Source organism: Vombatus ursinus, unplaced genomic scaffold, assembly GCF_900497805.2.
Source record: "Vombatus ursinus unplaced genomic scaffold, bare-nosed wombat genome assembly UNPS02014813.1, whole genome shotgun sequence".
Classification (NCBI taxonomy): domain Eukaryota; kingdom Metazoa; phylum Chordata; class Mammalia; order Diprotodontia; family Vombatidae; genus Vombatus; species Vombatus ursinus.
The window spans coordinates 4,277,385-4,296,710 of NW_020954591.1; the positions used below are offsets into that span (position 1 = coordinate 4,277,385).

General features: G+C 33.7%; 1 protein-coding gene across 5 annotated transcripts in view; it reads right to left on the reverse strand.

The window, feature by feature from the left end:
- Positions 1-19,326, reverse strand: part of NBEA (neurobeachin) — a 769,899-nt gene that overhangs the window by 482,121 nt on the left and 268,452 nt on the right. For all 5 annotated transcript variants that reach the window (XM_027877685.1, XM_027877686.1, XM_027877684.1 and 2 more), the window contains one exon: positions 1,846-2,284. In XM_027877685.1, the coding sequence (XP_027733486.1) occupies positions 1,846-2,284 (439 nt within the window). The remainder of the gene's footprint in view (positions 1-1,845; positions 2,285-19,326) is intronic.

A 19,326-nucleotide genomic window follows, 5' to 3' on the forward strand; every position in this document is an offset into this window, starting at 1 on the left:
TTAACTTGAATTTTTACACATTTTCATAGAAATATGTACATGTGGTAGATTTATTATTCTCCATGGCTTAAAGTATGTTTTTCAAAACTGTCTATTTGGATACTAGAATAGTGTCATTACAAATTCAAATTTGTAACTTTTAAGACACATTCTCCCTCAAAAAATTTATAAATTCATTTCAATATTCATCATGTTACTCAACAAAATCTTATTTAATTAGCACAACTCCCCTCAAAATAATTAGTTTTTAAAAGTAGTTATTCTCCGCATATTTCACTAGAAGCAATGACATTATTTTCAACATTAATATAAAAACAAAACACTGACATGCCAAGAAAAGTTAACAAGATAGAATTTCCTTGTCATCTAAATAATATCTTAAAAACATAAATAATAAAAATTTGAAACTATGAAGGACATATAATTTATCCTTACAAAATATTTGCCAAAAGTATTATGATTCTGTATATACATTTATATGTAATATTTTACAAAAAATAAACTATAACAAAATATTTTCTCTCAAATCATTAAAAATCAGTTGATGAGAAAAAGAAAAGTATAAAATGGAGTTTTCAATAAATAGGCTAAAAAAAAATTTGCTATGAAATTTAGAAGAGAATTAGCTTCCTTAAAATGTCTCTAAATATATCTGAAATAAGATTTACTGCTGTATAGCTATGCTCTTCTATTCCTCCTCAGTTTTCAACGTCATCTTATTAATTCTTATATCATTCCTCTTTTCTAACCAAAACAAATAAACCAACCTCCCTTTTAAATTAGTTACTTTCACACATTTATATGTCTCTGGCTAAGAAAGTACTTTCAAGCTTCAATGATGATTTGGTTATGCCAACTTAACACATTCTTTATTATTTTAGCATTGCAAATGTGCATCATTCATTCTAGAATTTAGTATAAAGTATTTTAAAGTATTACTTTAAAAAAAAAAAAGACTTTTCCCTACACATGCATCCTCTTAGATTACTGAAGTGGAAAGCTACTTTAGGTCAAAATTCTCATTGCATTTTCATGAATCGATATTGTCTTTTATATTCCATGCCTTTACAGAAAGATGTATATTTTGGTTCTGAATAAAGTAAAAATAATTGTAAATATCCTTGAATCATTTCAACACATGCTAACTCTTAGAATATTATAATCTAGCTAATTGAGCCTACTTTCTGTCCCCTATAAGTGTTTTAGAAATCTGGCAAAAATAATCTTATACCCTAAAATAAAATTTCTATTTCATAGTAAAGCTTTTCCATTGGTTAATGCTAACTACATGAGAAAAGTGATCACAGAAGGTTCTGTTTCTTCTTCACATGTGCGAGTTCACATTTCAGCATTTAAACTTGACATATGATCTCTAAATGTCTGGGTGATTGTCTACTATAATATTTTCATAAAATCTATGAACCTTAGAAACTAGAATGTATATGACCTTGTCTATTTTACAGGTGAGGAAGCTTGTGCCCAGGGATATTGTCTGAGCAATAGCATTAGTCAGAGGCAGTCTGGAATAAAATCTAAGTTTCTTGTCTAGTTCAATATATTTCACTCATATCATACTGCTTCCTATTTTTAAGCATATTATAAATATTTATTGAATTATAAAATTGCTTTCTATAAAATTCTAAAATTAATTAGGTTGGTCCTCTCAATTTGATGGCCTGAACTCAATTATAGTACTCTGATCTACAAAGACTACAAAACACTTTTATTAGATTCAATTTCTAATTAATTACTACTTAAATATCAGACTCCAGATATTTTTGAAGTATCATGATCTAATTACACATGTTTACTTATAACAATATGAGTAACAAGTTCAGTACATACCTGTCAAAGGAATGAAACTGCATAGGAAGAATAGCATGGGCTTCTCTTTTCAATGCAGGATCTGGGTAAGGGATAGGGTCAGGACCACATTCTGGAATTTCGACTGGGGCAGCCACAAGGCTCTTTAGTATTTCCTTGACATTAATGCCTTTGGTTTGGCTGATGCTAGATATGGACGGTGCAGGCTTGAGCATTTCATTAGGGCTCTCAGTTAAACTTTCTTGTGATTTTTTCACCTCAGAAGACAAAGTAGATAATAATTCACTCATGGCATCAGGACCTGCGCTAGTCTCTAGTTCTGCTCCATTCAAGATGCTAGGTATCTGCTCCTCTCCAATTCCTGAATCTGTATGAGGAATTGAACTTTCCAGCTGAATCTCTTCACCAGGTGTTGGTGTTTCTTTTTCTTTCACGTTCTCTTGAAATGCAGCTGGAGTTTCTGTATTCAAAGAAGTGGATATAAAATGTTTAAGAAATCTAAATAAATTATACCAGTGATTTATATACATTTGAATATTTCAATACTTTAATATATTAGAAGGAAGAATAGGCAGGATCCGACTCAAAACAACTCCTGAGAGCTGACTATTAAGTTTTCAATGTGAGCATTTATATCTCAGAAAATTGCAAACATTACAAATAAGAGCATGATTTGCTATTTTGTTTATTGTCTAGACTTAAGAAAGTGACAGAGAAAATGCAAATAATGTAGATTAAAAGTAAAAATGTGTTGTGGGCCTTTTTTTTCCATCAGAGCCAATTGTTAAACATTTTCCAGAAAGTCACTGACTAGAATATAACAATGAAATAAAAATTATAAGAATTAAAAAAATAATAAGTAGCAAATAACAATAATATATGCCTACAAATTACTTTTTTAAAAGACATAGAAATATTCTGCAAGATAAATATCTAATTACATAGAAAATATTTACTTAGTGCATCAGCTGGGCAAGAAAATTGATGCTTTTAAAAGCATTAGGAAATATCATTTATAATACTTTTTCATAGCAGTTTATCAGAAATTATTATATTAGTGTTATCTTTACTATCACAGTTACGACTAAATTCCTGATATTTCACTATTATTTTCTAAAAGTCTATCAAGTTATAATTTTTTTTAAAAAATTGAACCATGTGAGAGACACAACCAAAACATTCAAATACAATAAAGGTTTTTGATCAAGATATTAAAACGTATGTAACAATAAACTTACATTTACAAGTTAAAAAATGTTTATATTAGATTAGAACAAGGTTGGTGGAAAAATTTGAGTCAATGAATTAGTTGTTATTGTTGTTTGTCCTTCATTCTCTAAGAGGACCAATGACATCAGGAAGGGGATGTCATGACTTTCTGATCAATTAGATTTAAGTGAGGTAGGGCTGTGCAAAGTCACCAGCATCATTTTCTCCTCCAGAGAGAATGGGTCCAGTGGCAAAATATAGATCAGGATGACTGGAGATGGCCTGGGACATAGTGTAAGACCTTGGCCTTTGTTTTTAAGTTATTTATTTATTTATTTTTAGTTTACAGTATTCACTTCTATAAGATTTTGAGTTCCAAATTTTCTCCCCTTCCCTCTCCTCCTCCTCCCTCCCAAGATGGCATGTAATCTAATATAGGATATATATGTACAATCATATTAAACTTATTTCTACATTAGTCATGTTGTAAAGAAGAATTAGAACCAAAGGGTAAAACCGCAAGAAAGAAAAAAAAGCAAAAGAAAAGGAAAAATAGTATGTTTCCATTTGCATTCAGACTCCATAGTTCTTTCTCTGGATGTGGATAGCATTTTCCATCATGAGTCTTTGGCAACTGTTTTAGATCATTGTATTGCTGAGAAGAGCTAAGTCTATTAAAGCTGGTCATCACCCAATGTTACTGTTATTTTGTACAATGTTCTCCTGGTTCTGCTCACTTTACTCAGCATCAGTTCATGTCTTTCCAGGTTTTTGTGAAGTCTACCTGCTCATCATTTCTTATCGCACATTCTATTACGTTCACATACTACAACTTGTTTAGTCATTCCCCAGTTGATGGGCATCCTCTCATTTCCAATTCTTGGCCACCACAAAAACAGCTGCTATAAATATTTTTGTACATGTGGGTCCTTTTCCTATTTTTATGATCTCTTTGGGATACAGCCCTCGAAGGGGTATTGCGGGGTCAAAGGGTATGCACAGTTTGATAAACCTTTGGGCATATCAAATTGCTCTCCAGAATGGTTGGATCAGTTCACAACTCCACCAATAATGTACTAGGGTTCCAATTTTCCCATATCTTTTCCAACATTTATCACTTTCCTGTTTTGTCATGTTAGCCAATCTGATAGGTGTGAAGTGGTGACCCAGAGTTGTTTTGATTTTCATTTCTCTAATCAACAGTGATTTACAGCATTTTTTATATGACCATAGAGAGCTTTAATTTCTTCATCTGAAAACTGCCAGTTCATATCCTTTGACCACTTATCAATTGAGGAATGACTTGTATTCTTACAAATTTGACTCAGTTGTCTCTATATTTTAGAAATGAGGCCTTTATCAGAGACACTGGCTATAAAAATTGTTTCCCAGCTTTCTGCTTCCCTTCTAATATTGGTTGCATTGGCTTTGTTCATGCAAAAACTTTTTAATTTAACATAATCAAAAATTATCCATTTTACATTTCATAATGTTTTCTATCTCTTCTTTGGTCATAAATTCTTCTGTTCTTCATAGATCTGAACAGGCAAACTATTCCTTGCTCTTCTAATTTGCTTATAGTATCATCCTTTGTATTTAAATCCTGTACCCATTTTGACTTAATCCTGATATATGGAGTAAGATGTCAGAGACCTTGGTCTCTTTCTCAGGTCTCAGTTTGTCTTAGACAAGGCCCATTCAGTGATTAAGGCTAGGAAAAAAATGAGGCAAAAAATGGCTTCTTTTATCTCTCAAAAAAAAAAAAAAAAAAAGCTGGGAGGGGAAGACCCTCAAGGTTTCTGTCCAGAACAAAAACAATTGCTATTTACACTCCCTCTGAGGCAGTAGAACCCAAACAATGACCAAGAGAGGCTTGGGCTGGAACCTATTGTTAGCCAATCAATGAGAGCCAGAGTAATTTGGGTTTAAGGTATGGTCCTTAAAAAGGAAATCTAGTCCACAAAACCCAAAATATCGTGTGAGGTTTTACCAATCAAAATTTATATTCCTTTAGGCAGAGCACCCACAGGTAAGGGTACAGAAATGTATGTAATAGATAATTCTTATGAAATTGATCACAGATTTAAAGTTGGATGGAGCCTTGAAAATCTTGCAATCTAATCCCATAATTTCATAGATGAGGTAACTGAGAAATGGAGAGCCTAATTGTCCACAGTCACACAGATAACAAATGCTAGTGCCAGGACCCCAGGATCTCTGACACTAAATCCAAGGCTCTTTGTCCAAAGTTAGGGATTCTTAACTTTTTAAAATTTGTTTACTAAGAAGACTTGAGCATATTCTCTCTAATATGTATACAGACACTCATCTCTCCTTTTAAGAGTCTCTCATAGTCAATAAATATTTAATAAGTACCTGCTACTTGCAAGGCACTGTTCTAAGCTCTAGGGATACAAAGAAAGGCATGACAGTTCCTGCCCTCAAACAGCTCACAATCAAATGGAAGGGAAGTCAACACATAAAATGAAGCTGAAAAAATGGGAATTGGGGGTCTGAAGGAACCTAGTGCTCTCTTAGCAGTCTTGCTTCCTACCTCACTGAAAAGAGAGACTATGCAATTTGAGTTCCTTCTTCTTCCTCACTACACATCTCAAAATTTCTCAACATAATCCCCTACTATGTTTTCCTTTGCTCCCTTCTCTAATGAAGAGGTATACTTCCTACTGCCAAATCTTAATCCTCTAGTTGTGTCCTTCCTCTCATTATCTCCAAAGCTCTCTGAGAACTTGTCTCCTTCAATTCTTTTTCTTATCTAAAATTTCTGCTTATCAACTATGTCCATTTCCAAAAATGGACCAAAAACACGAACAGGTCTGCCTGTTCTTAAAAAAAAATTTTTTTTAAAACTTTGTTTAATCCTGTCACACTCTCAAGCTATCATCCACTATCTTTTAACTTTTTCAATCTACTTTTCTAGATTGAAAACACATTATGCCCCCTTCACACATTCAACATTCTAGACAAACTGGAAATGAATTAGACAATAATAAATCAAACTAGCTGAACAGTCAAAAGTCAAAAAGAAACCGTTAATGATTGAAGGTCAATTTGTCAGGTGATGTCCAGAGGCGTATCCTAGACATATGCTTAACTCTGTGCTATTTAAATATTTTTATCAACAACCTGGGGGAAAAAAAAGATACCTTCAAATTTATAAAACCCAAGTCTTTGTCCTTGGACTCCTCTTTTCAGTCTGTACTACTTTACTTGGTGATATCATCAGCTACCACGGTTTAATTATCATCTCTATGCAAATAATTCGCAGAGCTATATATTTAGCCACAGTCTCTTAGTTGAGACTATGGGTTTTCAAATTCTTCTTGAATACCTGAAACTGAATGTCATGTAGGTATCTCAAACTCATCTTTCCCTGAAAAACCTCCCTCCTTCTGAAATTCCCTATTACTCCCTAGGGTACCACTATCCTCCCAGTCACTCAGACCCACAACCTTGGTGTCATCCTCCACTCCTCAGTCATTACATATATCCATCCCATTGACAAATCTGGTCATTTGTAACTTCACAACGTCTCTCACATATTCCCCTTCTCTCCACTTTCCACTTATATAGCCATATCCTACCTGTAGAACTTCACCACTTACTTGGACTATTGCAGTAACTGCAATTCTGACTTTACAATTACACCTCATAAATAAGATTAAAAAAAAACTAACATGAAATTTGGCCACAATTTGCTAGAAACAAAGAATTCTTGTGATTCGTCCCATAAATAACTAAAGTTTCTTTAATATCTATCGTCCACGTAGATAAAGTAACTATTATATAAAACAATTTAACATAGCTTTTATTGTCAAAAAGCATGAATTGATTGATAGTAGAGAATCTAAGTGTAAAACCAAAAGGTACACAATCTTCGTGATAGGTATTATACTATTCCCACCTCAATTCCATCACCAAGCCAAAAAGTGTTAGAATCACCAGTGAATGCATTTTGATAGAAATCTAGATTTCTAAATTATAAAGTATAGGGCTTTGGGTAGTGAGGGAGGGAATCAAACAAAGTATGAGGATATGATACTAGCAAGCATAAAGAAAGAAAGAGACACAAAAGAGATTGAGAGAAAGAAGCAGCAGTGACAACACCAGAATTCTGAAAGGAAGAGAGGACAACAACAGCAACAATTCATCTACCTTTTTCTCCTGCTAGCAAGGAAGCACAGTTAGAGAAATCAGTTTAAGGAATTAGGCATGCAGTGAAAACAAAAAAGAGAATGATTAGTGGAACAACAATGCTGATGTAGGGTATGTATTTCCTGCTATTGCTGCCACAATCTCTGTTATGCTGTCTATTCCCCTCTTCACTGAAGCAGAAAACAGTGATTCTAGTGTTGCAGGGCATTTTAAGGAATAAATTAGGTTAACTTTGCAGAAAAGTGATAATTAAGTTATTGAGGGAGAGAGAAAGGACATATTTTAACTTAAAAAAAGGTTACTTCAATGCTTATGCTCAGTCATGACAACAATGTCTATGTGAAGCCAAAACTAGTTACCACAACAAAAACAAATTTCTATTTAAAAAGGGACTAAAAGGAGAGAAAGAATTAAATTTATTTTACTTATTCCTTTATTTTAATTGGAAAGTCTGTTGGATTTTAATTAGATATACACCTAATTATATATGAATTTGTATAATTTTACATCAAATTAATTCATATAATACTATCATTCATTCATTCATACACACCAAAATACTAAAAAAACTTCTATGTGTGAAGCAGCAAACAAAATATTTAGACAACTAATAGTATAACATTTTAAATGCTATGATAATGCTGGATAAGCAATATTCTAAAGCAGGTGTTCTTAACCTGGAGTCCAGGTTTTTTTTTTTAATATCTTCATAAATTGATTTCAATACAATTATTTTCTTTTGCAATTCTTTGCATTTTATTCACTTAAAAACATTATTCTGAAAAGGCTTCCATAGGCTTTGCCAGACTAAGAAGGGATACATAAAGCAAAAAAAAAAACAGGTTAAGAACTCCTCATATAAAGGAATACAGGAATTGAAATGGCCCTAGTGATGGTGACAAGAAGATAAAAAAACATAGCATCAACCTTATCTTTTAAAAATCTTACCTTTTTACATATATTCTAGGTTTGTGTCTTATTACAATATTATGACAACTGCATAAGAAAACACTCTATATTATTTAAATCAAGAAAAAGCAGCTTAAAAACTTCTTTGCTGATATTCAGCTATAAGTTCCATGCATTTATTTACTATTTTTAATTTCTTTATAAGAACTCTTCACAAAACAAAAACAAAAACCCCAGCAATACCCCAATAACATACTCACTGATAGTAGAGCATCAAATACTGTAACTTAAAAATCTTATATTGATAAACTAAAATATGAAAAAAATTCTTCTCTAAATGGCCAATACTTCCTTCTTTAAGATAAAAAAAAATACTGACTATAGTCCTTGTCATTAGAAATGAAATCAAGAAAAATAGTTCTATTTTTATACTTCTCTCTATTTGTGCCTTTCAGTTGAGGCTCTCACCAGATCCAGTTTATATTGGACACAATGAACAATAAATAACATCTGTATTCAGTAACTAAGCCTTACACGTGGAAAAAGATATTTTCATTCTTGCTTCTGTAATTTTTATACTATGTAAATCAAAAAAAAATTACTAATAGCACCTCACAATTGCATATATATTTTGTTCATAAAACATTTTCCTCACAACCACTCTGTAAGGCAGGCAGGATAAGAATGATTACCCCATTTGACAAATGAAGAAACTAAGGTTCAAAGATGTACTTGGGGAAGCGGAAGGAGGGGTGGGAAAATAAGTGTCACGCCAAGACTCAAACCAGAATCCTATGACTCCTCAAAGTAGCTAACTTCCGACAAGTCCATGCCATTGAACCACTCAAATTGCCAGGATATTTGGGAACATCCATGAAGTTAGAAATCCTGATAAATGGCTATTCCATTAGCTCCAGAACACTACACGCACACAATCTTCTCTGACTGGTTCCTTTACTCCATTCATAAAGAGGATTTGAGGAGGTGAGGGTACTATAACTGTCAGTGCTTAAAAGAAACCACAGTCATTACTAGGAGTTCATGATATAACTTTTGGCCCCAACTACTAGAAAAATATCAACTAAAAATGATTTGATTAAAATTTTCAAATAAGCATAATCTAAATATTTTAAGAATAAATAAGAATGGACTACAGTATAATATACAAAATACAATGAGAACATCTTTTCAAGAAAATATATATTGCCTGGTAAGATGAATTTAAAAAAAAAACTTATCTAAGTCTCCAAGGCAATTTTTTGAGAATTTCCAAGTATAATACCGTTAGCTGATGATTTCATGAAAAAAAAAGTCTACTTATATCTATGTATTTTTTTTATTTTCCTTAGAGTTTTTATCTCACATATACATAAACTACACTGTTGAAACTATCCCAAGTCCACAAATCAAGTCAGGTAAAATTAAGTATTTGTGTACACACACATACGTGTACACACACACACACACACACACACACACACACACACACACACACAACACACACTTTTCCCTTTAATTACTAGAGAGCATATGGTCCACACTAGCCTTTACTCTGAATTTGGCTGATTTATGGACTTGGTTTAGGGACTAAGCTTTACTTTAGCAAGTATCTAAGCATCTGTGATTATTTATAGTATGTTTTTAAAGTAAGAGAGCTACAAGAAACATGTGACTATAGTGAACAGAATTTTAACTTACATCAGACAAACGGGGGGAAATTGGTTAGTAATAAAGATACCCAGAAATATTTGATGCTTCCCTATGTACTGTGAAAAGATCTTTTTTATAGGCTGAAGATGATATCCTTTACCTTCTTGTATAGCAATCAAAGTACATCTGATCTTAAATTAAAATGTTAAATCTAACATATGTTCTGTGCCCGTATATTCGAACCTCTTGACTCTAGTGTCTTCCCTCTATTACTTCCCATTTTCCCTGTTTTTTCTTATATATTTGTTTGTAGTCTTCCCCATTAGACTGTGAGTTCCATAACAGTAAAGACTGTCTTATGTCTCTTTTTGTATCCCCAGTGCTTAGTAGAGTGCCTGAGACTATGAATTGTACAATGCAAAAACCTTGAGTAATAGTAAACAGAAAATAAATTCTAAATGAGAGGTATCGCTGAAAATCTATTTTAAAAATATATGCTTACATAAATAGAAAAAATTAATTGTACACTACCTTAATTTGACAAAAGAATATCAAGTCAGGAAAATAATCAGAATTGATAGTATTTCAATGAAAATAAATTCATATTAAAACTAAAAAATATTTGTAGATTGATTTTAATCAGAAATAACTAATGAAGTATTTTAGAATATAAAGAGTTACCAAAAAATTTAACTAGTTTTCAAACCTGTATTAAAACACTAAGTTTTATTAGTGTTTTTACAGAATTTGGAATTAATATTAAAGGATGTGCTTCCAATTTTGCTGTCAATTAAAAGCTTCTTTCTATAACCTTTCTATATTTCATACTGCTCATTTGTAATACTAAAGAACCTTGAGTGTCTAACCCAATTCATTTAAATGGGAAGTTAAACACGAACAGCAGCAAAAGTATAACTGATTACATCTGTGCATGTTATTATAAGGACAGTAGGCTTGTAAATTTTCAACAGTTCTCATCAGTTTCTGTTGCAATAGGCCATGTCAGTATACAAAACAGGAACATTACTAGCCTGAGTGATCTTAACCTTGTCAGAAATAGGCAGTTGGATGCCAGATGCTTCGTTTTCTTACTGTTTTTCATTGAATCTAATGAGTTTGTCTATTACTTTTAGGGGAAAATATGAGCTTAACTTCAGTAAATGACATGGTGTCTACAAGGTGACCTCATCTGTCACATTTTTTTCCTAAAAATATCTTGTTTTACTGTGATTTATGAAGTGTTTTTCAGTATTTATTACCTATTAAGTTACTCAAATAACTATTTTCCAAGATGTCTACACAAAGAATGATAGGAAATAAAAATCAGGCAGCTTTGAAAATTATTCTTGCTGCTCTGTGATTAAATAATTTTTAAAAGATTTATCTCAATTTAGTTCTTCAAATAAATTCACAAAAAAAAACACTAGGAAAGTCAAAATAAAAGAAAGAATCATCACCAAAGTACTCCCTCCACTTCCACACTAAGGATTTCTAATCATCTATTCCTAGAAGGACAAATTTTGAAAACATGAGAAAAAAAGCAATGTTATTTTCCTATGGATTTTTTGTATCTATATGGAAAATATAAAAAAAAATGAGTAATAATTTAAACAAGTAGTTATGTGCTATGAAAATAATAAAATGGCAATTTAGGAAAATGATACAAATGAAAAAAAATCACACTTCTAGAAATAATAGCTTAATTTTTAATCTTACCTAAAGCATTCCACAGAGAATGAATTCTACATATTTTTCTCCATTAAAATGTCCCAAATGTACAAATATAGCAGCTCTTTTTTGTGGTGACAAAGAACTGGAAGTTGACAGGATACGTTTGGGAATGGCTGAACAATTTATAGTATATGAATGTAATGGAATACTCTTGTGCTATAAGAAATGATGAGCAGGCAGACTTCAGAAAAACCTGGAAAGACTTACGTGAACTGATGTTGAGTAAAGTGAGCAGAATCAGGAGAACACTGTACACAGCAACAGCAACATTGTGCAATGATCAACTCTAACAGATGAAGCTCTTCTCAGCAATACAATGATCCAAGACAATTCCAAAAGATACATGAGAGAAAATGCTATTCATATCCAAAGAAAGAACCATGGAGTCTGAATGCAGATTGGAGCATACTATTTTCACTGTTTTGGGGGTTTTTCTTTCTCATGGTTTTTCCCTTTTTTCCCGATCTTCTTTTACAACATGACTAATGTGGAAATGTAATTAATATGATTTTGCACGTATAACCTATATTAGATCGCTTGCTTTCTTGGGAATGAGAGACGAGAGGGCAAGAGGGAGAAAAATTTGGAACTCAAAATCTTATAAAATACACAGGTTTACCATGGGGGGAGCAGGGAAAGAATTTTAGCTCCTTCAAGGCAGGAACTACATTTTTGCCTCTGTTGTACCCCACCAGTAAGTGCTTAATAAATCCTTGTTGACAACTTTTCTTCTGCCCTAAACCAGCAAATGTGATAGGGGTAAATGGGACTTTGTTACAGGCACCAAAATTTTAAGAACTTCATTTCCTCACCTGGTTTGAAGTAACAAATAACATAGCTACTGGCATAAATAGAAAAACAGCCAAACCACAAAGGACACTTAATTTGCTTTTCAAACCACTGGTCTAATATGGACAGGATTTCCTTATGCTTGACCTTAATTTCTACAATGAATCAGCTATTTGTGGGGAGGGGAAAGAGGAAGGGAAAGGCTATTTTTATTCTAGTGGCACATGCCAAACAAAAATTCTTCTTTAAACATAGCAAACCTTTTATGAAGCCAAAGCCTCCACAAATTTAAGTTTTTACAGGAATGCATAGCTATATATTTATCTCCAGGGGTAAAGATTTGCATTACAAGTGAACACCATCATAATTTTGAAGCCATTTCCCTTCACTCCTAGACAGTGACTTGTCCAAGACACCTCAGCTAAAGGAGAATTACCATACCTACAAAGTCTACATCATGTACAATTAAAAAAAATTTTTCACATGATTATCTCAACCGATGCAGAAAAAGCTTTTCACAAAATACAACACCCATTCCTATTAAAAACACTGGAGAGCATAGGAATAAATGGAGTCTTCCTTAAAACGATAAGTAGCATCTACCTAAAACCTTCAGCAGCATTATATGTAAAGGGGATAAGCTAGAAGCATTTCCAATAAGATCAGGGGTGAAGCAAGGATGTCCATTATCACCATTGTTATTCAATATGGTACCAGAAATGTTACCTTTAGCAATAAAAGAAGAAAAAGAAACTGAAGGTATTAGAATAGTCAAAGAAGAAACAAAGCTATCACTTTGGAGATGATATGATGATATACTCAGAGAATCCTAGAGAATCAAGTAAAAAAACTACTTGATATAATAAACAACTTTAGCAAAGTTGCAGGATATAAAATAAATCCACATAAATCACTGGCATTTCTATATATTACTAACAAAGCCCAACAGCAAGAGACAGAAACAGAAATTCCATTTAAAGTTACTGTAGACATTATAAAATATTTAGGAGTCTACCTGTCGAAACAAACCCCAATTCACCTTACATTCCTATTAATGGGCTGCTAACCATAGAAAAGAATCACTAGTCAATATGTTCACCACTATGAGTAATACAAAAGTCAATCACAATCTCTACTCTCAAGCTTAAAATCTAAACTTTTAAACAAAATTCCAGAGTACAGTAAAGATTTTGAGAAGTTTTTGGAGGCAAACAACTTGATATCAGAGGACAGATTATTTCTGGTCTGAGAGGTTAAGGTAAGGTTGTTTACTTGGAGGATGATATTTTGAAGGATTGCCAGGATTTTGACAAATGGAGATTCAACTCGATTAAATAAGTATTTTATTGAAGGCCTATTACGTGAAAAATCAGTGCCTTAGGATTGAGATTATGAAAATTAAAAAAAAAATTAGTCCCTGATGTCTTGTAGCTGAAACCTAATAAACAGTAAGAAAAACAAATAGCTATAATATTAATTAGATGATGAATAAGTACATACATAATTCAGAGTATCATAAAAAAATCAAGGAGGGAAGAGTTACTTCAAAATGGGAGGAATCAAGGAATACTCTACAGAAGATGTTTTCAAATAGAGACTCATAGGAAGATTTTTTTTTCTTAATTGACAGAGGAAAGAGATAGAAAACCATTCTAATTCACATGAAACTAGCATGAAAAGAGGCAGTAAAAGAATAAGATCAGGAAAAAGTGAGTATGTAGAAAAAAACAGCATGATATAAATTTGGAAAAGCAATCTAGAGTCAGATTACAGAGAGCAAAGACTGTTATGAAAAGCAATATGCAAAATAGACAACAGGAAGTAACTTCCATTGGTTTTGGGGGGGGGGGGTTTCCTTAAATTTTTGTAGAGAACTGTGATTAGATCCAAAATTAGGAAGATATCTTTAAGAGTAAAATAAAAGATGGATCAGAAAAGAAAGATTGGAAATAAGGAGACCAGTTATAAGGCTATCTAGGTGGATAAGGAGGCAAGGAAAATGAAAAGGAAGTGACAGATGTGAGAGGTATTGCCAAAGAAGGATTGAATGGGACTAGACAACTAATTGCCTAAGGAAAGGGGAGAGGAAATCGACAGGGATGACTCCCATGAATAGAAATAGGGAAGTTAGAAGACTGGAAGATCAATTTCCAATTCTTGGCCACCACAGAAAGACCTGCTATAAATATTTGTGTTCATGTGGGTCCTTTTTCCATTTGTATGATCTCTTTGGGATACAGACCAGAAGTGCTATTGCTGGGTCAAAGGGTATGCACATTTTTATCACCCTTTGGGCATAGTTCCAAATTGAAGAGACACTGATTTCATTCAAATATATTATTCCCAGAAAGAGAAGCCAGACTACAGAAGGTTGAAAAAATAATGAGTAAATAGAGGCAGTGAGCACGTACTACTGTTTTAGAAGGTAAGGAAGAGACAGAAAGAATGAGAGCTTGAGGTGGTAACCGGATTAGGAGAAAGCGGTGGGGGTTTTCTTTTCTTTTCTTTTCTTTTTTTAAAAGAAAAAAGAGGCCTGATCATGTTTGTAAACAGGGAGAAGGGGCCAGGAAAAGGAGATATTAGAAATAGTTGAGAACTATGGAGCAATGGCCTACAAGGGGCAGACTAGGATAATGATAACCACTGATATTTACATTTGTAAGGTTTAAGAAGGAAAAGAAAAAGGAGGGCAAGGAAGAATATGGTAAGAAGTGTACCCATTTAACAAATGAGGAAATAGGTTCAGAGAGGTAAAAAGATTTGCTTATGACCATAGCTTTTATAAATTAGAGAGCAGGAACTAGAACCCAGGATTTCCACCTCCAAAGTCCAAGTTTTACAGAACAAATCCTTTTATCAAGGGGATTTATTCTGTGAAGTTTGGATTCAGTCAAAGGGCCGCCCCCAAGGAGCTAGAAGGCCATGTGTGGCTTTGGGGCTGCAGGTTCCCCATCTGTGGGCTAAGTAATCTGAGTGTAACCTAAGAAGTAGATATGGTAGAGTGAGGAAGGTAAGAGGTAGATGGAGATGATGATTATAGTACTTTGAATACAAATTTATGTGTAATCTCAACAACGCTGTGAGGGAGGTGCTAATATTATGCCCATTTTACAAATGAGAAAATGTAGGCTGAGCGAGATTAAGTGACTTGTCCAAGATCACAATGCTAATGAAGTGTCTGATTCAGTAAAATTCAGGCTAGTGCTAGAGTGCTAGAAAGCACTCTACACACTGCCACCTAGCTGCCAAAAAGAGACAGGAAGCATCAGTGAAGGCCCAATGTTCGTAGTGAACATGGCATGTTTCTCACGAATTCCTTCAGTCAAATTCTACTGCTAAGAAATAAGAGAAGAGCAGGCAAATGGTGGGCCTGACCCAGGGTGAAGGATTAGGTTAAGATCAAGTGTGAGAGTAGCTCCCAGATAAAGGTGATGAAAGCTTAGAGGAAGTTAAGTGGTACAGTGGATAGCATGTTACACTGGAGTCAAGAAGACCGAGGTTCAAATTCAACCTCAGACACTTAATAATTGTGTGACCCTGAATAAGTCAATAAATCTGTCTGCCTCAGATTCCCCACATATAAAATAAGAAGAAGAAGAAGAACAACAACAACAACAACAACTTAAGGTGCCATATAAATGTGAAATGAAAAAAAGTCTTCAACACAGTGAACTAAGGAATTGATGCAGTTACTGAATCCTTAAAGTTCCTGTAGATTCCCTTCCTTGTAGGTTAAGTTCTCTACAGTTTGTTCTGTAATCCATTCAGAGCATGCTGATATCCAATAGTTGGGTTGTATTTTGTATTCACATAATGAGGAAGTGATCACAGAAGAGCTAAGTGTTTTGTCTATCTGTGGTTATGGAAGCAAGCAGGCAGGGCAGTACAAACACTGAAGAGAATCATCCAGTGACAAAATCAGTGTCCTCAACCTCAGGCACATATTATAAACTACACGCCTTCAGCCTCTAATAAGACCTTCTTTCCCTAAGTATTTAAACACTCAAAAGGTTTTGGCGTCCAAAAATAATCAAATTGTCCTATGGCTTCCTTCAGTATCTTTTGCACACTTTTAATAAAATAAAAAAGTACAGTGATCAAAACTGTAGAACATTAACAAATGAGATTTTATTTCAGACACATTTGATGCCCATCAATTGGGGAATGAATGGCTAAACAAGTTGCGGTATCTGATTATGAAGGAATACTACTGTGCTACAAGAAATGATAAGCAGGATGCTTTCAGAAAAATTTGAACTTAAATGAAGGGGAACTCAAGTGAGCAGAACCATAACACTGAAAAGAGTATCAGCAGTATTTTATGATGATCAACTGTGAATGACTGAGTTATTCTCAGCAATACAATGATCCAAGACAATTCCAAAGGACTCATGATGAAAAATGCTATCTACCTCGAGAGAAAGAACTGAGGGAACCTAAATGCAAATCAAAGCATACTATTTTTCACTTCATTTTTTTCATTGGGGGGTGGGTGTCTGTGTTTTCTTTCACAACATGACTAATATGGAAATATGTTTTGCATGATTACACACATATAACCTATAGCAAGTTGTTTAGTGACTCACGGAAGGTGGTGGGAGGGAGAGAATTTAGAACTCAAAATTTTAAAAAACAAACGTTAAAAATTGTTTTTACATGAAATTGGGAAAAGATAAAATACTATTTTGTTTTAAAAAGGTACATTTGATAGGATATATTCCCTGCCTTCCATTCAGCTAAGTATGAAAAGCCTGAAACTAGCTACCTAGTCTTCTTAATATTGGAGTAGCCTCTGCAGAGGACACACATCAGTAACCTAGGCAGGACCACTTCCATTTATGAATGATGGAATCATGTGAACTCTCATGGTGTTATCTTCCTCTCGCCAGACCAAAGAAATGGCCCCCTCAAAGAGGCTTGTACCTTAATCATGGTTGCTGCCATCTATTCTGAGTCACAACGATGCAGCTACTGAGGAAACCAGCATTTGCCTCAAGTCTCTTTCCATTCTGCCCTGTTAAAAGGAGACTGTTTGTAGAAGATTTGTTATTTAAGCTACATGTGCACTCAGCTGAGCATTAGGGCATGGAAGCACTTTATTTCCTAGTCTTCATATGTTGTATTCATGTATACATCCATTATCATATTGTATTATACTGTTTTGTTACAGGGGATTTTTTTGTTTTAATTATCAAAAGAGCACTAGCACTCTATTGCTGACTCACAAATATAAGTTCCCAATTCTGACCACAAAATCCTTTCCTCCTATACTTGCAAAGGGTACTAAAGAGAACCAGGTTGTAAGCGAGTCTTAAAAAGACAAAAGTACTTGTGTAACAAGTCAAGACTGTAATATAGATCCTGGCAGATTTTACTCCTTCTCCTGTTCCTTGTCCCTCCCACCCACACCCATCCTCAACCCCAATCCCCGCCTTTCCAACATATCTTTCACATCTTCCTAATGGACAAGTCTAATGATATCATTCCTCTACATAAAAACAGGACCGTGTCCTCTACTAGGTACCAAATATTTTTGAAAAATCCTTAGTCTGGCATTCAAGGTGCTTCATAATCTGGCTTGAACTTATTTTTATAGGCTTGTTTCTCACTACTACCTTTTTTTTTAAAACAGTCAAACTGGACTGCACATTATTCCCTGATCTGATTCTGCCCTCTACAGACCAAGCAAACCTGGAAGAGCAAACCAAATTCCACTATTAAAAACAAAACAAAAACACTCTCAAAGTCCATTTCCTAATGATAAATAAATGGGCACTATCTTTTTTATATGAAAGACTTAAAATATTTACTGAAAGATCTTCATGATTTTTAGTTCATATATAATATTTTTATAAATGGTTGCTAATTTTATATTATGAAAAATCAGCCTCCTAAAACATATACTACCCTTTGAGTTAGCAGAACAAAAAATAAGTCTTTGAAATAAAACATCTCCCAAAACAATTCACAGAAGCACTATTCAGAACTATAGTGACTTGTGAAAAAAGGAAGTAAAGGTTAAATGAAAAAGACCTTTCTGCAGCCTAAGGCTGCTTTCTTTACTCCTCTAGTTTAAAACAGCTACAGTTTAAATCTCCTCCTTTTGCAATCTACATTCTCCTCTTTCTTCTCTGAGTTCTTCAATTTTATTTGATTCGATGTGTCATTTTCTATTTAGCAAAGAAGTAATGCCAATCTCTTTTCATGTGGTTGTCTAATTATAGAAAGGCAGGAACAAGAATTAAGAAGAAAGTATAGAGGTCTTTCAATCTTCTGTGATCTGATCAGTGTGTCCCCCGGTAATTTACTTAAAAATCTAAAAATACACTGCTTGATACATTGCAAGTTAATTACTTTTTAAGGTACATCATTATAATTTACAACAGAGATAGGTAACCTCTCTCCTAGAGCTTAATTTCTTTGGGTCCACAGTGGAAATACCAAGGTATAAGAAGCAATATAGCGTTAAATACCCTAAAGATATTCAAAAAATGTCTAAAACTATACCTTACTCTGAAATTATTTCTGTCTCCTCACTTCCATATTTCTGTTAGTATCTTAGGTTCAAAGCCTTAGAACCATTATTGAATCTTTTTCCCTGACCTCCACATTCAACAAATCAGAAATACTATGAATTTTTTATTTTGTAATTTTCTTTTCCATTCCCACTACTATTGTCCTAGACTAGGCCTTTGTCACATTATGGCAAACAGTTTCTTAATTGTTCAGTCTAACTACAGATAATCCATACTACATTTAACTGCCAGACTAACTCCAGAAACAACACTTGCCTTAATGACCCTTTTCCTTGGCAAAGAATGTCTCCCATGCCTGGAATATGTCTTAAAATCCCTAGAATCCTTCAAAGTTCAACTCAACTGGTACTTCTCACATGAGGTCTTTCCTTATCCCTCTAGTTGTTAAGTGTTTCCCCAGCAAATTACCTTATACTTATTTTGTATAGACATATACATATACCTATTATTTCTGTTGATAAAACATATGGTTGCTGTCCTTTATTCTTAAAGAGGAGCAAAATGA